This window comes from Carettochelys insculpta, chromosome 3 (genome assembly GCF_033958435.1).
Source record: "Carettochelys insculpta isolate YL-2023 chromosome 3, ASM3395843v1, whole genome shotgun sequence".
NCBI classification, from domain to species: domain Eukaryota; kingdom Metazoa; phylum Chordata; order Testudines; family Carettochelyidae; genus Carettochelys; species Carettochelys insculpta.
The window spans coordinates 65,256,096-65,279,263 of NC_134139.1; the positions used below are offsets into that span (position 1 = coordinate 65,256,096).

At 41.4% G+C, this 23,168-nt stretch overlaps 1 protein-coding gene across 1 annotated transcript in view; it reads left to right on the top strand.

Annotated features, from left to right (window-relative positions):
• Nucleotides 1-23,168, top strand: part of MEMO1 (mediator of cell motility 1) — a 79,301-nt gene that overhangs the window by 28,857 nt on the left and 27,276 nt on the right. Inside the window, exons 2-7 of the mRNA XM_074988628.1 lie at nt 4,727-4,808; nt 8,722-8,790; nt 15,440-15,552; nt 16,150-16,261; nt 17,432-17,574; nt 18,897-18,973. Coding sequence (XP_074844729.1) covers nt 4,727-4,808; nt 8,722-8,790; nt 15,440-15,552; nt 16,150-16,261; nt 17,432-17,574; nt 18,897-18,973 — 596 coding nt within the window. The remainder of the gene's footprint in view (nt 1-4,726; nt 4,809-8,721; nt 8,791-15,439; nt 15,553-16,149; nt 16,262-17,431; nt 17,575-18,896; nt 18,974-23,168) is intronic.

Consider the following 23,168-nt stretch of genomic DNA (forward strand, 5'->3'; position numbering starts at 1 on the left):
GTCTTCCCCCCGCCCCCGGTTGTCGAATATTTTTGATTATTCGACCATTGGTTGGTCCTGGTTGTTGGCTAACTGGAATTTTTATCGTATGTAAGTTAAAAGGAAATGCTTAGCCAGATGTGATCAGATTATTTTTTTATTTTGACTTGGTGTGGGACTTCTTAGGCTGACTGATGTACTGTGCTCCAGTTCTCCCCCTCCTGGTACACTGTAATTTCTAAACTGAATCCCAGGGAAGTAATTCTCTGTGTTTTATCTACCCCCACCCCCCGCCTCTTTTTTAAAGTTGATCTGTAGTACCTAGCAAGCAAATATGCTTTATTGCTTTCTTTGTATACTTCGGCTTTGGTTTTGTTAATAAATCACATTTTTAAAGGAGCTGATTTGATTCCTGCATCCTAGAGAAGGGTTTGTGTATGTATGCTTAAGACTGAAAGGTCAGCTATCAGATTGCAGCTTAATTTCTTCCTCTTTGTTTTCAAGCTTTCTCCTAAGGGAGGGTCAAGAGCTTGGGGCTACCCCACAGGGAGACATCCCACGCGTGTCTGCCTGGGTTTTAAAGCTACCCTTCAGGGTCAGGGAATCTGTGACTTTGGGAATCTTTTAAGCAGAAGCCTATAGAGGCAAGGTATTTTTAAGGTCTCTTGCTGTCACCACCTTCTGCATTTGGGGTTTCAGAGTAGGGAAGAGCCTTGACAGGCGTAAAAGAGGGGACATAAGTGTTTTGAGGAAAGAAAGCAAGAGAGCTTTAGCGAAAAATACATAGAAATAAACTGCACGCTCCTGGGGACAGAATTTATTTCTGTCTGTATAATTTGTAAAAAGATGCTGATCATGACTAGGGCCTTATGGGTATTAATACAACACAAATAATTCAGCCGAGGTGGTGAACATTCATCTGATGGGAGAAAACGTATATGCATTCATGCACATATGTTTAGATGTTCACCTAGCAAAGGTTGCATATATGCGTGGACTTATTGTAACGTCTACACTTTTCCTATTCCTATCCTTTTTTCGTTGTCTCATTTGCCATATTTATAAACATAAACTTAAATGTCTTTTAATATGTTAATTAAAACATCACATTAAGGGTGACATGAATATGTCACACTTGGTGATTTTGAGAATATGATCGATTATATGCAGTGAAAGTGGTGTTTTATATACAATTAAAATTAGTCAAAGGGATTCTAACATATCAGCATGCAATTTGGTTTTCATTATAGAAAAAGATATATGCAGTGGTAGTGTAGCTGGGTCAGTCTCATTATAGAGTCAGAATGATGAGATTATCTCTTGTACAGTAATCCCTCAAAATGCATGATTTCGAGTTGCGCTTAACGCGCATTGAGCAAGTTAAGTGCAACTCAAAATCCCACTCCCCCGGGCCCGCATGGCCCCGGTTCACCCCCTGCCTGGCCTCTGTTCACCCCCCTGCATAGCTCCATCTCAACCCCCCAAAGGGCAACGCAGCCCCGGTTCCCCCTCCACCCCAGGCTTAAACCCCCCTGCGCCCCTCCCACAGCTCCAACCCACCACCAGGCTTAACCCTCCCCAATTGCCCCCCCCTCCAACCCCAGGACTTACCTTTCTAAAGGAACTTCAGGTGCTCCTACTGCTTCCCTGGCTGCAGAGCATGTGTTTGGCCGGGGCAAAAAACTGCCCCCCGACTTATGCGAAATTCAGGTTATGCGAGGGTGTGTGGGACCACAGTCCTCACATAACTCAAGGGACTATTGTATTGGACTGTCGTCAGTAAGTGAAAGAGCTTTCCCATACCTGAAGCAGAGCTGCATAAACTGGAAAATGTGTATCTGTCACCCATAGAAGTTGGTCCAATAAAAGATAATACCTCATCCACTTTTTCTCTCTAAAAGGACATTTTTATCTTTTGTGGAACTCCTTTCTCATTTTCTGTTTCTCTTCTGCAAATGCAATGTAATTTTATTTTCATATTTTTACAGTAGCACCTAAAATATATTAGGTACTATCTAGTCTTACAAGAAGTCGGGATTTACATTCTAAAAAGATAAGTTCTCGGAGTGGGTGAAAGGAAAATATAATGGCATACATGTAACCTGTCTAGAGAGCCAAGTGTGTCTGTGTGGTTCATTTGCACTACTGCTTCACCATAATTGGTTGGTTAATTATTTCGAATCTTCACGTCAGAAATGAGACGTTTAGCTGTGTGTAGTAAGTCGGAGTGATTGCTCATGTGCATTACGTTGTAGGTGTGCGTGCACACGCATGCCCAGTTGCTGGAAATCTTTTTCGTCTAGCAGGTAGCCATCGGATCAGTGTGGTGCCCCCTGGAGTGCCAGCCCCACACCCTGCTTAGTTCCTTCTCACTGTGATGACGGTTGTTGGAACGAGCAACCTGTTCTTCACTGGTAGCTTTGCTTATCTGTTGATAGTTACAAGTGCATGGCAGTAGTTACAGCTTTCTTCCACAGGCACAGAGTCCAGTTGTTCCCGTACCTGGAAGACTGGTTCGTCACAGCCCAGGTTCAAGAGCATTTAAGATTTATCTGTTATGCTTTCAACAGTCTCTGGCTCCTGGTCAACAAAGCAAAGTCAGTGCTGGTCCCCACACAAAGAATAGAGTTTGTAGGGGATCTCCTGGACTAGGTGCTTGCTAGAGCCTCCCTGATGGTGAGCATGTTTCAGCCTATGACTGGTATCATAAACAACATGATCAAGTTTCCCACCACAACGGCCACCTGCTGTCTGAGGCTCCGTGGCACGTACATTCGTGGTGCAGCATGCCAGACTTCAGCTTTGCCCTCTTCTGTTGTGGCTTGCTGCAGTCTACCACCGGCTGAGGGACAACGTAGACGTGGTAGTGACATTGCCGCAGTAGGTACTTCGGACCCTGCATTGGCGGCTCGATGCTTGGACAGTGCGTGCGGGGGTTTCTTTCAGACCTTCCCAACCTTCCCTGTCCCTGGTAACTGATGCATCAGACTTAGGCTAGTGGGCACATCTGGGAGATTGTCAGGCTCTCTGGGGCATGTCAGACCTCAAGCTCCTCATCAAAGTGAAGGAGCTCAGGACCATCTGGCTGGCATGCGAGGTATTTCAGGAGAACCTAGTGGGATATTGTGTGTTAGTGAATACAGACAACATGACAGTAATGTATTATATCACCAGATGGGAGTGCATGCTCCTGTCCCCTGTGTCACTAGGTCCTCAGGCTTTGGGAGTTTTGCATTCAACACCAAATTCTCCTACAAGCTCACTACTTACTGGTGGTCCACAATACCATAGTGGACCACCTCAACAGGTCCTTCATGAACCACGACTTTCAAACATTCACCCATACATGCTGCAGTCAATTTTCCAAATTTGGGGCTCTCCCCAGGTGGGCTGTTTGCCACTCAAAGTGCCGGGTGTTTTCCTTTTACTGGAACCAGAGTCCGGGATCTTTTCCTGGCCAGGCCTGCTCTTGTATGTATTACCTCCGGTTCCCCTTGACCACAAGGTCCTCCTCAAAATTCAGTCAGTTCAGACCTCAGTAATCCTGGTGGCTGCAGCATGGGCCAGGCAGCATTGGTACTTGGTTCTATTGGACCTCTTGGTGAGCAACCTAATAACACTCCTGTTATGCCCAGACCTATTGACTCAGGACAAGGGGTGGCTGCAGCACCCCAACCTCCAGTCCCTTCACTTCATGGCATGGAAGCTTCATGGCTGGGTGCCATAGAACTTTCCTGCTCAGAATTGGTGAGGGGGGTACTTCTGAACAGTAGGAAACTTTCCATGAGGGCCTCTCTCTGGCAAAGTGGAACAGGTTCACCATGTGCATGTCTCAGGAAGGACCATCCCCCTTCCAGGCCACGGTTTCAACTATTTTGGACTATCTTTGACGCCTGAGTGAGGAGGGGTTGACCTTCTCATCCATTAAGGTGCACTTGATGGCCATTTCCGTTTTACATCCTGGCCCAGGCTTTTCATTGCTGTTCTCGAACCCAGTGGTCAAGAGATTCACGAAGGACTTGGAGAGGGTTAGACCACAAATAACTGTTACCTCATGCGACCTTAATCTGGTATTGGTAATCTGGTCCCTGCTCTGGCTCTTCTGTGCTGTCTGAAGTAAGGCAGACCTCAGCAGCATGGGCAGGGAAGGGGTGTTTGGGAGGGTCCCTTTAAGAGAGCAGCTGGCCAGAGCTCCTGGAAAGGTTTGAGGGCCATCAGACACTGTCTATGGCGTTTCCGGCCCTGTTCTTTCAAAAGAGTGGCCGGGGCTGTGTTTGTGGATGTGATCTTTCAAGAGACATTTTTTCAGAAGTAGTCTTCTGGGAGAACTTTTTTCAAAGGATCGCTGGAGTGTAGACATAGCTTAGATGGTTAACAAAGGAAATTAATTGAATGTGTATCTTTACCCCCCCATGAGTAGTTTGTCACTGACACTTGTGGCCTTGACCACAGTATGTGTGTGTCTTCTGTTCATTTAAGAACAGCAAACTGGTTGTGCAAATAGTGAAGCAATTACAGTTTGGGGGGCTAAACCATTCATGGCATGACTTTAAGCAATATGGGCCATGCTGCTTTTACAGCTTTCGATTGTCTGGTTTTTTATATGCTTGCAACACAGACATTTGCTTTTATTTATATTTGGTTTAAAATCTCAGGGTAATATTTAAAGGTTACTTAGTGTATTTGATTATATTTTAAATTGTGCTAGACTGTTTTATTATTTCAGTATTTACTTGTGCTTTTGTAGGACCCCAGCTGAATGCACAACTAGAAGGTTGGCTTTCTCAAGTACAATCTACAAAAAGACCTGCTAGAGCCATTATTGCACCGTAAGTTTCATATCTGTATTTTAGCATTTGAGGTAGTAAGTCATTTCTGAAGATCTTTCTTAAAGTGGTGTTTATGTGCAGTGAAGCATGTGCTGTGGCGTGCGTCACCTGTACGAACAAATGCTGCCAGCTGTGGGCTCTCTGCTAATCACTGGGTAGCATTTGAATCACTCCTGGGTGGCTGCCCAAGCACTTACTTTACAGGAAACACTGGTCGGGGACCCTCAGTGGGCTGCAGGATGGTTACATGGGGTGTATGAGCTGTCAGTTCCATGGGTTCAACAGTCCCCAACCCCCATTTAATTAAATTACACCCCATTTTTAATTACAAAGGGGTGATCACTCAGCAGCTTGTTGGATGAAAAGTGTCACTAATACAAAACGTTTGAAAACCATTGAAAATGTTCTAATTATCATGAAAATGAAGGCTTAAAACCTGCACACAGTTTAACACGTTGTTGATTATTAGTTTATGGACAAACGAGATTGTAAAAGCATTTCTTTTCCCAGAAAAAGGTTTGTTCCTACAATCCTATTTAGTAGAGGGATAGAATAAAGAAATTCAAATCCTTCAAGGAGAAGGGGCTATGATTATTTCTTTGCATAGCACCAAGCGCAGCATTAGTACATTGTTGTTAAAAATAATAATAATTAAGGGCTACCTAAATGCTGTGAACATCTTAAACTAACGTGTATTTTGACTTGTAGATCAGTTCAGGCTTATGGTTTTTTGCTTCCTTTTCTTTCTCTTTCAAAGAATTGAAGTTTTAAATGTTTTCAAAATAATATTTGATTTGTGTTCTAGAAATATCTTTATATGATTCTGTTTGGTATGTCTGCATCAGAAAAATGCCTTCAGAATGATCAAATAGAATTTGTACCATGCTTTCAAAAAAGTTACACTTTGGACTGTGAACAAGCTAGATAAAGTTGAGCCCAAATGATGATTCTCTTCAAACATTTGAAAAGAGCAGGAGAAAGTGGTTTATTAATTCCTCTTCATCCAAACTGCTTCTAGACGTCTAGGTAATGTGTGAGATAATTCCCCTTTCAATGTTCAAACAGGACCATGAACTAAAATATTCTGCTATATCCTACCTTTATTAAACACTACAGAAGTTCATAACCTTCTCTGCTGTGGAGAAACAATATCAGACTTAAGAAATTTTTTAATCTGGTTTTCTTCATTTTCCTTTAATCTCTCACATTCTCTCTGAAACTTACCCCCATGTAGAGATCAAAGAATATATTGTCTAGTGCAGACGATTGGTAGGGTGAATAAATATTGGAAATAACAGCTAGCGTTTGGCCAGGAGTAGTTCATTTCTGTAGGACTATATCATATCCTTGCATCAGACACACGAAGAGCCATAAAATGGTATTGTTTTCAGGAATAAGTGTTATTACAATATTTATAAACACTCGTGCAAGTGCATGAGCTACCAAAATTACATAGCAAATAGGAAAATAAAAAAGCATGGCTATTTTCCAAAGAGTCTAGCCACATTTTTAAAACTATTTGCATGGCAGTCTTTGATGGGTCATTCAGCCCTATGTAGTATTCTGTCTGCAGGGTAGATTGGAAATAATAACAGCTAGTCATTTCTAAAACACATTAAAGGCAGAATTGGTAGCAGTGACTTGAAATAACTGAATAAAATAATGAGATCAATCCAGTTTACTATGAGATGGGAAAGAGATATTAAGATAGTTTGGTTATAGTGATTCATTTTTATGTAGTGCTTGCTGTATATTTATAACCATTTCACAGAAGAAACAGTAAGAAACTGGGCCCAAATCCTCCTGACGTGGTGAAATGGATGGGCACTAGACAGAGTCAGGAAACTTGAGTTCTGTTTCCAGCTTTGTTACAGATTCTTTTTATGATGGGCAAGTCGTTCATTCATGTGTGTCTGCTTTCTTACCTGTAAAATGGAACAGTGATACTTACCTTCTTTGATTAAGAAAAGGTTTGAGATTTTTTTTAAAACAAAATAGTGTAGAGAGAAACTACAGGCTAGGTAGTCAGATTTCTTTTTTAAGTCACAGAGCATCGTTGTGATCTACATACCTGCATTGAGTGGCCTTAATGATTTGAACCAGAGGGTATCTTTAAAGATAGCTCTTGATTTTAAAAGTTGCCAGCTTCCTTTGTAAGAATCTTTCAAAGTGTAATTTTTTGTTGTGAGGTTTTCTCTTTTAACTTCCAGCCATTGGGTTTCGTTGTGCTTTTGCTAAATTAAATAACATATGTCAGATATCTTTCTGCATATGTGCTTATAGACTACTTCTGTTGTAAGATTGAGCTCTGTAAGTTTCTTCTTATAAGGTGTTTTTTACAGACCACACAATCTTTGAGGTGGCCATTTAAGAATCTGGGGCAAATAGATTTAAAAATAAATGAATAAATAAATGGTGCTTGGTCCTGCCAAGAGGGCAGGCAACTGGGCTCAATGACCTCCCGCGGTCCCTTCCAGCTCTATGAGATGTGTATCTCTATATTATGTATAAGTAGTTTAAATGATTGGAAACCTTTTTGAGTGTAATGGGTCTGGAAAACAAGGAAAGGGAAAAAACATCTCATGAGCTAGTCATTGCCAAAGAGTGTGACAGGAAAAGATAAAGTTCAGTTCCACTTCTCTCATTTCATTTCTCTGTAGTTGTAACCATTACTGTGCTATAGTCCAGGTATTTATACCCGCTCCCTCCCTCCCCCCGCCCCCCAACCATTTGTTCTCTGGCAGATGTATGTCTTTCATTGCATCTTAAACATATAATTTTCTTTCTCATCTACTTCTATCACATATAGTCCTTTAGCTCTAGAATATAGATGCTTCTTTCACATTATTCATTACTCAGTGTTGCCACAGAGTTCTAATGATGTATAGTTGTATGGTCTGAAGCGTATTGACAAACCTGAAGACATAGATGACTATGGATTTGTTACAGTAGCTTAGATAAGTAATAGGTTAATTAAGTACCAAGGGGCGCCTTTAGCTATGAGAGTTACAGTGCCAATAAACAGTAGTAAGAGCAATATGTTCAGCATATCTGGGATGTCATGTGCCAGTTATACTTCATTTTTGTGGGTTTTTTTTTTTTTGGTTTAAATTTATTTAGGATCTTTCTCTTAGAAAGTTTTCAGTGTCTTTTCACTGTTTTCAGGTAAGCTGTCAGGTTTGTTACTATTTTGACTAACCTTTCAGAACTTCTTCAGAAATAATTTTTTTAGAACATATTGGCCGTATCTATACTAGCCAAAAACTTCAAAATGGCCATGCAAATGGCCATTTCAAAGTTTACTAATGAAGCGCTGAAATACATATTCAGCGCCTCATCAGCATGGCCATTTCGAAGTTTACTAATGAAGCGCTGAAATACATATTCAGCACCTCATCAGCATGCGGGCGGCCACGGCGCTTCGAAATTGACGAGGCTCCTTTTCGAAAGGACCCCGGCTACCTCTAAGTCCCCTTATTCCTATCTACTCATAGGAATAAGGGGACTTCGAAGTAGCTGGGGTCCTTTCGAAAAGGAGCCCTGTTGGGGCAAGCCGCGCAGCGGCGAGCCTCATCAATTTTGAAGCGCCGTGGCCGCCCGCATGCTGATGAGGTGCTGAATATGTATTTCAGCGCTTCATTAGTAAACTTCGAAATGGCCATTTGCATGGCCATTTCGAAGTTTTTGGCTAGTATAGACATAGCCGTTGTAATAGCACATCCCACATATACTCAATATTGCCTTTTAAAAATGTCAGCCCTGACTAATACTTGCCATCTCTTATTTCCCTTTTTGAATCATTCTCTTTGCTGTTTTTTCTGTTTAGATTGTTTTCTGTTTAGATTTCTGATTTATTTTGCTGCTTGTTCTCAGTCTTAAACCTAGAAGTTAATTGCAAAAATGTGTTTTGCAGCCATGCTGGGTATACTTACTGTGGGTCATGTGCAGCCCATGCTTACAAACAAGTGGATCCTACTGTTACGTAAGTAACATTGAGATAAGCTCTCTGTGTGTGTGTGTGTGTGTGTGTGTGTGTGTCTACCTTTTAACAGTGGTAAAAAATCTTTAACAGCATGTGTTAAGCTGACTGCAGCTCTTCTGTTTGTTCTGAAATGTTGAATTTTCAGTTGAGATTTATATTACATTTTATAAAAGTTTTGTTTTCTGGCTAAACTCAGCAAGTTGGAAATATATCAAAAATGTATTTTCATTACTTCATGTTTTAGATATTTGCATTCTACTTTACCTTTATTTTGGCTTTGTGTAACAACAATACTCAGTTTAAAATAAAAATATCAAATAGTGTAATTTTTTTGGAGATGAAAATTTGCATTAGATTTTTTTTCTGGTAATTTGGGGAGAGGAAATTTTATTCAAACTTGAAATTTATTGAGTTTCACCTCTTAAATCGAATATACTCTTCTGTCAATATTTTGTAATAATATTATCATTTTTATCATTTGTTTTTGATACTCTCTGGCCGTGTCTACACTAGCCCAAATCTTCGAAATGGCTATGCAAATAGCCATTTCAAAGATTAGTAATCTTTGAAGATTACTAATGAGGCACTGAAATGCATATTCAGCACCTCATTAGCATGCTGGTGGCTGCAGCTCTTTGAAATTGCCACTTTTCGCTGCCGTGCAGCTCGTCCTCATGGGTGTCCTCTTTTGGAAGGACCCTGGGAACTTCGAAATCCCCTTATTCCTATCAGCAGATGTATCCTATCTGCTGATAAGAATAAGAGGATTTTGAAGTTCCCAGGGTCCTTTTGAAAAGGACCCCCGTCTGGAAGAGCCATGCAGCAGCAAAAAGCAGCAATTTCGAAGAGCTGCGACCACCCACCGGCATGCTAACAAGGCACTGAATATGCATTTCAGCACCTCATTAGTAATCTTCGAAAGGGCCATTTGTATGGCCCTTTCGAAGATTTGGGCTAGTCTAGATGTAACCTCTCTGTTTCAAAGAGAGCCTGATCTGTTTCATTGGTTACAGTTACTTTTTAAAGCACCTGAAAGTAGGATCTTAATCCTGCAAACAGCTTTGTTGGCTCATGGATCTACCTCTATACAGGTCATTGTGGGAATGAGGTCTATGTGTAGCAAGATTCTGTTTGCTCCAAATTCAATAGCATACATTGATTAGTACCTGACTCTGCGAGTTCATATTTCACACAGTTTTACTAATTTCAGTGGAAGTGTTAAAACAACAGCTTACTTCACAATGTGAGTAAAGGTGACAGACATTGTCACCATATTTTAAACTACTGTGACTGTCTCTCACAGTCTTATTGCAGCATAATTCTGTTGAAATGGGAGTTAACAAAAAACTGCAGTAATTCAGTGGTAGCTTTCTGTGTGAGCTTGATCCTGTTTCCTTTTGTAGTTGTGGAAGCACCCTGACTGACCTAAGTAGAAGTTAAACCAAGCCCTGTATAGTCAAAGATTTTTAGGATCATTACAATGTTCTGGGCTGATCTCCTGCATAACGCAGGATGTAGAATTTCATCTGGTAATTCTTGCATCAAGCCCATAAATTTTGTTTGAGATTTTTGGCTGTTGGTTAATCACGGTTAACTCACATGATTAATTTTAATCTTCATTTTTAGTTAATCTCCAGTAATCACAATGCTAAACAATAGAATGCTAACTGAAATTTATTAAATATCTTTGAATGTTTTTCTACATTTCAAATATACCGATTTCTGTTACAATATGGAAAACAATGGTTACAGTGGTTAGTTTCTATTTTTGATTACAAATATTTGCACTATAAAAATGAGAAACTAAAGAAATAGTATTTTTCAGTGCACTTCATGCAAGTACTGTGGTGTAAACGCTATTATGAAAGCATAACTTACAAATGTAGATTTGTTTTTGTTACATAATTGTATTCAAAGCCAACACAATATAAAACTTCAGAGCTTACAAGTTTAAACAGTCATCCTTCTTGTTCAGCCAGTTTCTAAAACAAATACATTTTTTTACATTTATGGGGGATACTGCTTTTTATTTTACAGCATCACTTGAAGGAAGGAACAAGCATTGCATGGCACCTTTTTAGCTGGTGGTGCAAGGAACTTAAATGCCAGATACTCTAAACTTTTGTATGCTGCTTCATGCTTTGGCCACAGTTCCAGAGGGTATGCTTCCATGCTGATGATACTTGTTGGGCGGGGGGGGGGGAGCGTTAACTAAATTTGTGACTGAACTCCTTGGGGAGAATTGTATGTCTCCCCTTCTGTTTTACCCACATTCTGCAGTATATTTTGTGTTATGGAAGGATGACCCAACACATGTTCTTTTCAAGGATATTTTCACAGCAGATTGACAAAATGGAAAGGTACTAAAGAAAGATTTCTAAAAATACTTTCAGCACTTGACCCTAGGTCTCAGAATCTGAGGTGCCTTTCGAAATCTGAGAGGGATGAAGTGTGGTAAAGGCTTTCAGAAATCTTAAAAGAGCAATGCTCTGATGTGGAAACTGTAGAACCCAAAAAAGAGAATTGACCTTGTGTTATCTGACTCAGATGATAAATATGAACAGATGCTAGTAGGCTCTGGCTTGGATCATTAACAAACAGCACCTGTCATTAGCATGGGCCCATGTCCTCTAGAATGATGATTGAAGCACGAATGGACATACAACTCTTTAGTGCATCTGGCTTGTAAATATCTTGCGATGTCAGCTACAACAGTGCTGTGCAAATGACTGTTCTCATTTTCAGGTAACAGAGGAACAAGAACCAGGCAGCATTATTTCATGCAAATTGTAAATAAACTTGCATGAGCAATTGTCAAAACTAAGAAGTAGGACTGAGTGGACTTGTAGTCTTGAAAGTTTTACTTTTCTTGTTTTTTGAGTACAATTGTGTTTTATAAATTCCACATTTGTAAGTTGAATTTTCCTGAAAGATTGAACTACAGTGCTTGTATTAGGTGTAAAGCGTAAGGCAGGGGTGTCCAACTTTTTTTTCCCCCCACTGGGGGCCATATGGCAATTTTTTAAATGTTCCAGGGGCTGAACACAAAATACCCCCAAGCCACCGCCACCGCCACCACCCCACCCCCAACCCCAGCCTTAGACCCCCCCCACTGCAGCCCCAAAGTGCCTCCAGCCTGAGAACTGCCCCCCAGCCTTAGACACTCCCCATCCTCCCACAGCCTCTTCACCAGGGCTGCTAGGCTGGGTAGCTCCCCCAGCCCTCCTGCTCCCAGTAAGTAACAGTCATTAAAACCAATTAACTCAAGTGTTAAGCTTTCAGCACCTAGGCATAAGGTAATTGCTATCTCTAGTGATATTTGCCGGAGGTGGCAGCATTAAGAAATTGCAAATGGCTTCCTTAAGAGCCACATGCTGCTTGGAGCTGTTCAGCTGGTGACCCTTAACAAAGCTAATCACAACCCATGTTTGGGTCGGGACCCATAGGTTGGGAATACCTGATCAAGACCATCCCTGATATCTAACCTGCTCTTAAATATCTCCAATGATGGAGATTCCACAATCTCCCTAGGCAGTTTATTCCCATGTTTAACCACCCTGACAGTTAGGAAGTTTTTCCTGATGTCCAGTCTAAACCTTCTTTGCTGCAGTTTAAGCCCATTGTTCCTTGTCCTATCCTCAGAAGTCAGGGAGAGAAATTTTTCTCCATCCTCCTTGTATAGCATTCTTTTAGGTACTTGTAAACTCCTATCACGTTCCCTCTCAGTCTTCTCTTTTGTCTCAGCCTTCCATCCCAGGGAGGGCAGGTGCTCTGTTTTTGTGCACCCTATGGTGGGGCATTTTCTCAAGGGCATGGACCAACTTCACCTGCTGGTTTGCTGGCCAGTTCCATTTTAGGATCTTAATCTGGTGCTCTGGGTGTTTGTGGACCCTCCCCCCACATTCAAACCTCTGGCCACTTCTTTCCTTGACCTTTCTTGGAAGGTGGCCTTCCTGATGACTATCACCTCTGCTAGAAGAGTGTCCAGGCTCCGGTCCCTCATGTTAGAGCCTGATATTCCATAAGGACAAGGTCCAACTTCATCCTCACCTAGCATTCCTGCCTAAAGTGGTCTCTGGGTTCCTTACTAGCCAGGACATTTTCTGCCTGTTTTCCATCCTAAACGTCATAGCTCCCAGCTCAATTTGCAACAGGGGCTTGCGTTCTATATCAACCGGACCAAGCCCTTCCCTAAGACCTCGCATCTCTTTATGGCCATTGCTGAGTGTATGAGGGGACATTGTCGCAGTGCATCTCTTCCTGGATCACATCCTGTATGTGGGCATGTTATGACCTCACTAAAGTTCCCTCACCGCCTGTGACGGCACGCTATACACAAGTGCAAGCATGCTCATCTGCCTTCCTGGCACGTGAGCTTCTCCAGGAGATGTCGTGCTGCCACACGGTCCTCTTTGGATGCCTTCACATCTCACTATGCCATTGTTCAGGGATCCAGATGAAGCACAGCCTTTGGGGCTGTTGTGTTGGAGTTAGCCACATGTTGACTCCAACTCCCCTCCTAGAGTTAGCTTGGGAATCACCTAACGCGAATAGATATGAGCAAGCACTCAAAGTAAAAACAGTTACTCACCATTGTAACTTGTTGTTTAAGATGTCTTGCTCATATCTATTCAAAATGCCCTCTCCTTCCCTGCTATCTGACTGGACAGCAAAGAGGAACTGAGGGGTGCTGGGTCGTCTGAGTAATACATATAGGCACCACTCCAGGGAGTAGTTGCTAGGGAAAAACTTTGACAGTTGTACATGCACATGCACACCTGGCTGGAGTAGATCTGAGCAACACATCTCGAAGAACAGCACTTACAATGGTGAGTAACCGTTTTCCTGGTTTTTGGAACTTTTTTTGAGCAAACTGAGCCTTTTTCAAAAGGAAAGCGTTTGGTAACTGAACAGGGTCAGGCCAGAGGGCTAGCTTAGAAGGAGAGAGCAGCAACGCTAAACAAGCAGAGATGGCCTGGCTAATTAGAAGAGGATTTCTTCAGGGCGGCGAGGAATAGCTGACCTGGGGAAGCATTTGAGGAGGGGCTTCTGTAAATTGATTAGGACCAGCTGAGCTCGCTGGAGGCTGCCACTGGACTTTTATACAAGGCCAGAAAACAGGTAAGGTGATAGTGAGAGAGAGAAAGCAGAGAAGAGTACCAGCATTGCCAGAGACATCTGGGGAGGTGAAGAATTCCTGAACAGAGTGTTTGCACTCTCCTTCCTCCAGGTGACCATGGGGGTCAGCTGGAGGTTAGGATGACTGTTTACTCAACCCGGGCAGATCTGGAGGCCTCTACGCCAGCTCCCTTCAGCCAAGGGATATAAGTCCAAACTGCAGCTAAAGCACATGGGATCCAGACCGCAGTACCAGTACTACCTTTAACTAGAACCAAGGGGCTGAGGCCAGGAGTGAAGTTGACCCTGCCACAGTAACACTGGTAAAGAGATGTTTTCTGTATTGAAATTCCTGGAACAAGTTCCACTTTTCATATTTAATGGCATTGGTAGATTTTTTTTCTCCTCTATGGGGTTGTCTACACAACCTCCCTACTTCGAAGGGAGGATGGTAAGTAGGGCGTTGGGAGTTTATTAATGAAGTGCTGCGCTGCATATGCAGCACTTCATTAAGCAAATTCCCCCCCCCCCCCCCCCCGCGCGGCAACTTCAAAGTTTAAAACTTCCAAGTGCCAGCTAGCGTCTAGCTGCGGCTCATGCGCCGGTACTTTGAGGAGCCAAGGGGCTTTGAAGTGCCAGCAGGTGAGCCTCAGCTAGATGTGAGCCAGCACTTCAAAGTTTAAAACTTTGAAGTTGTCACGGGGGACAGTTTGCTTAATGAAGTGCTGCATATGCAGCGCAGCACTTCATTAATAAACTCCCAACACCCTAGTTACCATCCTCCTTTCAAAGTAGGGAGGTAGTGTAGACACAGCCTACGTCAGTTATTGTTTACCAGGTAGCTTGCGGGAGCACCTTATTTTGCCTCCATTGAGGAAGTCTGCGTCCCGGGTAGATTTCAAAGTGTACTGATGTAGCACTTCAGCATTTCTCCTACTGCATGCACACAAACCAAAAGAAAATTGGCGTGATCTAACTGCGGAAACTCTACCACATATTTCCCATAAAATGGCAAAGCTGCTCCTAAAAATTTCTGTGGCAAAAAGAACTGACCTTTAATTAGGACCAGAGCGCTGGTGAAATGAACACCTGTTGCCAACAAGACATATGTTGCAGTGCCAGTAGTATGGTAATGACATGCAGATCTATGTAGTGTTTGTATGTTGCTAACTCACAGATGACACAGCTCATAGGAGACTAGACCCTCTGGGGAAAAAGCAGTGGCTTCAGTTGAACTCAGGAAAGACTAATGTGAAGCAAAAGAGGCTTTGAGTAACTGATGATAAACATACCACCCCACCCTCAGTGGAGGGTATGTGCCTTCATCTGCTTAAGATGGTGTGCAGTAGCAAAGAATCCAACCCTGTTCTTGGTAAAGTAGAGCACTCCCATTAGCCACCAGTTTATTCGCTCCCACCCTTGGTCAACCCAGATTAATTCAGTTTATCATTTTCTTTTTCAACTTTATTTTTCTATCATAGATCTCTGTAGGAGTACAGTTGTTCTGATTCTGGTTTTTCTATTACTCTAGCCGGAAAATTTTCATCCTTGGGCCTTCCCATCATGTGCCCCTTTCCCGATGTGCACTTTCCAGTGTGGAGATTTATAGAACACCTCTGTATGATCTTCGAATTGATCAAAAGAGTATGTATATCTCTAATCTTGTATCTTTCACATTTATTTTTTTGTATGTATTATTGCAACACCTAGGAGCCCTAGGGTTTGAACGGATGGGGCAGGCGTTCAGAAGAAAAAAAGACATAAATTATCAGTGCAAGATAATACACACAACCTCGTGAACAGGTAGAGACTGGTGAGGCTTTTTACATTCGGCAGTTTAGGTTTTGTGCACTGGCCAATGGCTAAGGTGCTTTATTAGTAAAGAAACACATTCAGTAGCAGCCCACTGCATCAACTTTTTCTTCACTGTTACGGAATCATATGGTCAGTGGTGATCTAAAAATATCATAATGTCTGCAAAAAGCATCTCAAGGATGTCACTGCTCTACACAACACATTCTCAATTGTAAGATACAAACTTAATTTAATATATTGTAACTTGGGTTAAATTCAAGTTACTCTTCAATTAGAAAGCGCCATAAAATGGGGCATGTTCTGGGATCATTACCTTCAGAAGCAAGGAGTATTTTGTGCCACTTCTAACAAAATACTCTAATGTAATTTTTGATTAAAAACTTATTTTTTAATGAAGCATTTTCGTATATTTTAAAATCTTTTCAGTTTATGGAGAATTATGGAAGACTGGAATGTTTGAACGTATGTCTCTCCAGACAGATGAAGATGAACACAGTATTGAAATGCATTTGCCTTATACTGCTAAAGCTATGGAAAGGTACTATGGATAAACACTTATTTTGTGACACCTAAAATTATACATTTGAACAGCTTGTGCGTTTCAATAGGCAGAACTCTTTAGGTGGGAGAATGACAGTTTTTTTTTTAGCTTTTAAATTTACGAATTCAGAGAATTGGGATTTCTTACTTGAAAGGAAACTGGGAGTAGGGCAAACAGCTGACCAGTCAAATCTGACCATCCTGTATAAAATAGTATTGTGCATTGACTTGTGAATTAGGGTTAGTTTTGGGAAAAACTTTGATGCTATAATCTGCTAGTCTGTAAATTGCTTTTCTGCGTATTGTAAGGCCAAAAGTTAATTTTGATTTGCAAAGCTAAAATTAACTCTCCCATTGGAAGAGATACAGGTAAAAGAATTGACAAAATACTAATAATGTAAATGAATAATAGGCAACAGTCCTGCCCTCATTTTGTAAGAGAGAACTTAATAAGTATTACGTGTATATATAAATGTTATGATTTTGTGATTGGTTCATTGAACCATATCCCCAGACTGGGGGTGGGGGGCAAGCTCAAATAGCGGGACACCTTTTCTATTGAGATTTAAAAGTGTGTGTGTGGGGGGGTGGGCAACATAAAAATCAGTGCCCAGTTGAAAGCTACTTTTGTTACAGGTGATCCCTATGATTACTACAACAGAAAGGGAGTAAAGGGAAAACCCCTCTATTTTGGTGCTTGTAGAATTTATTTTATTTTTTACTTTGTGTTCTTTTGGTGAAGTTTGTGTAGAAGGTCAGCACAGAGCTACATATCATTTATGTCCTATCTCATGGGCATAAGCTAAATTTCAGTGGCCTGTAGTTGTGCTGCACCTCAACATAGCAGAATTTCACTCCTTTTATTTTGTCCATAGTCACTTTTTTGCTGTTTCCTCCACAGAGTTGGTGCATTCCATTGGTTTTGTGGCTTTTTTTTTCACTTTAAGTTGAGAAGAAATATTATTGGAAATAAAAGTGATAAAATAGCAAACATTGGCAGGGGTGTGAGGAAAGATTAGTATCTAAAGCTATTTTTAATAAATTACATTTCAGGTTAATAGTTTCCTTTTAAGATGCAGATTTATAGTTTCAATTGTCATACCTTGAAAAATAACTTGATCCTTAATAGTAATATTTCAAAGTGAAATCTTTTTCTTTTGCTTATAAGCCATAAGGATGAGTTTACCATTGTTCCAGTATTGGTTGGAGCACTGAGTGAGTCAAAAGAACAGGAATTTGGAAAACTTTTCAGTAAATACCTAGCAGAACCTAGTAATCTGTTTGTGGTTTCTTCTGACTTCTGCCATTGGGGTAAGTTAAAAGGTTTTTTATATTATAGCAATGTGGCTATATTTGAGCAGGCCTTTTTGTTAAACATTCTTTGGTGCTTAGGTAAATTTATCCTTTGAATGTAAATGTTTTTCTACCTTCTGTAAGACCGCAAGTGATTTTTTTTATTTGAAAAATTAAATAAAATTGTGTTTGGCAGCCTTTGAGATTTCAGTGGGATGAGAGGGGGAGATAATGAAATGTATATGTTACATGCTTCTCTGCACTATTACCAGCAGGGTTGAAAGCCTTGCCAGGCCGTTGGGCAAGGCTGGAGAGCCCCTGCTGTGTGCCCCAAGAAAGGATGAGGCCTCGGGTGGAAGCGGGGGTAGGCCAGGGGACAGCTAGCCCTCAGCACCATCTATACTGCCTCATAGGCTCCCTCTCTCCACTCCAGTGCTGTCTAGAGTACAGTGCTCCTGCAGTGATTTAAAAAGCCACAGTAGCCCTCTTTATCTCCTTCCCCTTCAGCCCTGTCAGTGTCCTTGACTGTTATAGCCTGGTAATATGGAGGGGGGTAATTCTTTGTTGTTAATGCCGTTCTTCTGTGCATTTAAAAGAAATTTACAAAATTTAACTGATTTGATGACCTATGTCAAGATCCCTAAGATTGAAGTAACTTTGCCTGTTTCACCAATGAGTAAACTAAGGCACAGTACTTACGTGAATTGCTTAAGATTATACATCTGCTGTTGGTGGTGGAGTCAGAACTCTCAGATTTTATTTCTAACTTCTATTTTGTTATATTAACCAATGACACTGTGGTTATGTAACTTTTTGGTGTGTTGTTATGGCTAATCAAAAGGCTGTTTCAAAAAGACATCCAGCCTCTATCACTGGTTCTGATGCTCAAGCAGGAGAGAACATCATGACTTTCAGATGGATTTTTGCAGGGCTGCCAGGGAGAAAAGCTGCCCTTTTATTTGTAAACTGAGCAAATACGATATGAAATAATTGATTAACTATAGTAATATAGGACCACATAATGCCATTTTACGTATTCATTTTTGCAAAGTATAACTGCACTTTAAGTAGTATAGGGTTTTTTTCTGTTTTTCTGGTGAGATTCTGTGCTGGTGTTTGAGATAACTAAAAGAACAGAAGGGTGTAGTTAAAAATACCGTTCTTTATGAATATCTATCAATCTTTCAATTTTTTTATTTAGAATTTATATGACTTTAGATTGGCTACCAGAAGGGTGGATTCAATTGTACTTTGCTTTTTATCATAGATGAAATTATTTAGTGGCGTATTCTAGTTATTAATTCATCCCTTTTTATGTTGTACCTGATTTTTGTTTTAAGGTCAAAGATTCCGTTACAGTTACTATGATGAATCGCAAGGAGAGATTTATAGATCCATTGAGCATCTAGATAAAATGGTAAGATTTCAGATTTGGAGCAATTAACTGTCCAATAATGTTCTTCACGTGAGTTTGAATGCTTCTAGAATCTTGTAAGGAAATATTTGATTTGTACGTTGTTGATTGTATGCTTTTTTCTCTTTCTGGTCATACAGAGGATATTTAACCAATGTCCTCTAATTGGTGGATTGGCAGCTGGTATCATGTAGTTTACTGAGTGCGCACAATGTAATATATTCTTTATGAGAAAAATGTTTGCCTGACTGCTCAGAATTCCCTCAGTCTAATTTTTCGGTATAAATGCAGATGTACATGCATTTATGGGAAGCAATAAAGCTTTTGACTTCGAACATGGTTTTGGTAGCTTACATTTGTAAAAGTGCTAGTTTCAGTAGATGAGAATCATACCTATGTTGCTGATTTGTTTCAGTAGGTTTGATGCAGCTATCCTGGAGAAAAGGTAGGATTCATGCTGGCCAAGGCAATTAAAGCCCCTTTTGTTCCTTTGGGACTCTGACCTACATCCTCTCATCCTACTGTAAAATATAGAAGGAAAAAGCACCTCCCTTGGTCTGTAGCTACAGCTGTGTTTCTGTAAAGGTTTAAGTATAGATGCTCCTATCACTATAGTTAAACCATGTCCCCAAGGGGTAGTAGCTAGGTCCACAGAGTTCTTGCACTGATGTAGCGTTGTGTATTTAGAGGCTGTTTTTTTAACCATGTTATTTAGAGGGTGTGTATTTTTTCAGAGCAGACCTAGTTTAAGAATTTAGCTTCTATTTGGGTCTAGATTTAAACTGTGTTCCTTAGACAAGAGTCAGGTAACTCCTGAGCTCTCTTCCAGGGGAAAGCGTATGATTCAAAGGCAATTTCACAAAAGCAGCAAGGCTTTCTGGTTTTTTTTTTAAAGGTTCTGAAGTGGCCAGTCAGTGAGTGTCCACTTTGAAGGAACTACTGCCTGGAGGAGTGCTAGAAGCCTTCAGATCCACGTGTCCTCACCATTTTCACGGGGGAGGGCAGGGAGCCACAAAATTTACTGAAGAAAAATTACTTCAGCTGTCTCTGTTTAAGAAATACACATAAGTTCAACAATATCTTGAAGAAACATTGCAGGAAATCCAACCCTTCCTTGGACAGAATGTTGCAGAGGCTATGTTACAATCTCAAAGTGGAAAGGGCATTTATTCTAGGTTCTTCTTTGTCCAAGTAATACATCAGGACTTAGGCACATTCTGAATCTTCAATATCTAAATTATTAACTAGTGGGGAAAAGCGATCTTTGGGAACAAGCAGGATTCTTATAGAGCAAAGGTTCTCAGTACGTGGTCTGTGAAGCACCGGCATGCTGTGGAAGATGCATGGTCATGCAGGCTGGCTTCCAACTTCATGGCTGTTGTGTGCGATGCTAAAAGACAGAGAAAATACTCTAAATACTTTCCTATTACATTCTTCAAGTTGTATCTCTGTGAGTGTTTCATTTCAGGTGTACGTGCGCCTGTGATCAGAGATTTTCAGTAGCAGTGCCCATTCAGGCACATGCTTGCGCCCCATACCAAGCACATACAGGATAGCTGCAGGCAAACTGCCCTCTCTTCTCAGAGTCCTTGTTCTGAGATGGAAAATGTAGCATGACCATTTATACCATTCAAAGTTCAGCTTTAGAATCTTGTAGTTTTGGTTTAGTGTCATTATGCTGCTTTTATTCATCTGTACACTTTCCTTATTTTTGCTCTAGTGACTTTTTTTCCCCCCCTCCTTAACTGAGTAGTTCCTTTTGGGGTTCACCCGTGTGCCTCCAGGGTATGCCAGGATCTCTGGGATTTAAGTACTCCCTCAACCATCAGGAGTCTATCGTAATCAAGGGAACTGGAAAAAATCTGAAGATTTGTTTCAGGCTATAGATAATGGAGCATTCCCTCCTTCTCGCCTCAGATCCAGGCCATACGTGCGTCTCTGAACAAGCGTAATGCCTCATCAACCTCCACATCATGTTTGCACGGGAGAAATTAGTGGTGGGTACCAGGAAGACTCGTCATAAAGGCAATTCTAGTTCTCATAAAGAGCTTGTTTCAAAGCAATTGTAGTCTTCTCAGGTAATGACCATGTCAGTGACTGAAGGTCTCACTTTTTCTCCGGGTTCCTCTGGCAACAATATTGATTCTAGGACTCCCCAAGTTCTTATACAGGTCCTGGTACCAAGCATGGCTCAGTACAGAAAGCTGTCCTTGATACTGCCCAAGCATGACCAGACCATGGAAGAGTCTAAATACCGTATCTCTAGAAAGCTGGTGTATGCACACTAGTACCTAAACAAGTGAGCAAAGCCCCCTAGGTCATGGCAGACAAGTATTTTTATGTTACGTTGATGCCTTCAAAGCAATTCTCATCTTTTGGTGCTGGTGATGTCCACCATATGGTATCCAGGCTCTTTCATCAGCACTAGCTCTGGAAATGGGGTCCTTTTCAGCACAGATCCACCCACTACCACAGGAATTTAGGTATTGAAGAGACTTGTTTGTCCCAAATGAACTTGAGTCTTTCCTTTTTAATGGGTACCAAGCATAGTTTGATATTCAGATTGATACAGTTACTGAGTCTGGACCTTTTTCAAACATCCACTGAGGTAGGCAGAGCTTTTTTGTTAGGCAATGTTGAGCCGTTCTCTTTGATTCCCAAATCTCAGTGCGGTTTTCTTCTGCTTATCAACATGGAGATAAGCGCCTTCCAGTAAGGAGCTATGAATGAAATAGACCCCCATTCAGACCTTGCCCTTCAAGGTGATGCAAGGCAGAGTGGAAAAGGAAATGCCTCTGTCCTGTGTAGCTGTGCCCCTTTGTCCCCAACATCGGCCCATTCACAAACCAACTGTGGTGCCTGCTACAAGAACCATCCATTGCCTCCCCACAACCACTTGCTGGGGAGACCCCCCCACTGATGAATGGAAGCCACACCTCACCCAGTGGGTATGGCCTGTTCCTCAGAACTTCGTGGTGATACCTACAGTTTGTCTGGCACAGATCCTGTAGGTCATCAGGTAGTAGTCTCACTCTTGTGAGACTGGCCAGGATGAGACTCACTTTGGCGGTAGTTAAGACCTATCTAAGAAGCAGGAGGATAGACAGATGTTTATGGGTGCATGTGGCCAGTGTGATGGTAAGGAAGTATGGCATGGAGGCAATATTGGAAAAACTAAAATAGGTGGAAGATGTGGATGGTTATATTGGTTGTTAAAATGCAGTTATTTAATAACAATAACTTATTGTGTAAAGAATAAAATTAGCCTTTATAATCTGTTTTGGCTCTTGAAAGCCACACCTACTTGGGTCCCAATGTGCTGGCACTGCGCAAACACATAATGCATGTCAGTCCCTGACCCAGAGAATGTATAGTCTAGTTTTTAGTAAGCATCCTTCATTCTCGAGAGATCATGGGTATGTGTCCCAAGTGATAAAGAATTAACTCAGTGGGTTTTATGGCCACTGTGGCTGAAGAGACCCACCCAAGAGAGACAATCTTGAATGTATCTGCCATATTTAAGGGTGGTGTTTTAATTTTCGGGGCTCTGCTTCCTGCAAGCTCTTTTCTCCTCTTTGAAGCTGGACTGCCTCTTCTCATAACTGCAGAGATGTTTGTTAAGCTCTTGTTTCCAAAGACTGTGGTCCTGAGTATTGGAGGGGTAGCTGTGTTAGTCTGGATCTGTAACAGCAATGAGGGTCCTGTGGCACCTTATAGACTAACAGAAAAGTTTTGAGCATGAGCTTTCATGAGCACAGACTTACTTCATCAAGTGAGTCTGTGCTCATGAAAGCTCATGCTCAAAACTTTTCTGTTAGTCTGTAAGGTGCCACAGGACCCTCCATTGCTGTGGTCCTGAGTATGATCTTCCCAGTTGTCCACATCTGCTTCTTTGAGGTCTCTGTGGCACACATCCTTTGGATCTTTATTCAGACACCAGTTTTTTGCAGAGGTGGTCTTCTGGGATTCATTCAGCACAAGTTCCCAAGCCAGTGAAAGCATTTCAGAGTCTGAAAGACTGGATGTAACAGAATGATTAGGTAATTGGGCTGGAAGACGGGAGGCAGGGGAAGACAGGGTTACAGCTGGAACTTGATAAGCACAGCTTTTAGCCATTCAGTAGCACTGAATTTGGTAAGTATCCCATTGCTGAGATGTTACAATGCGTGTGTGTGAAACTCATGGTTTTGTGGTGACT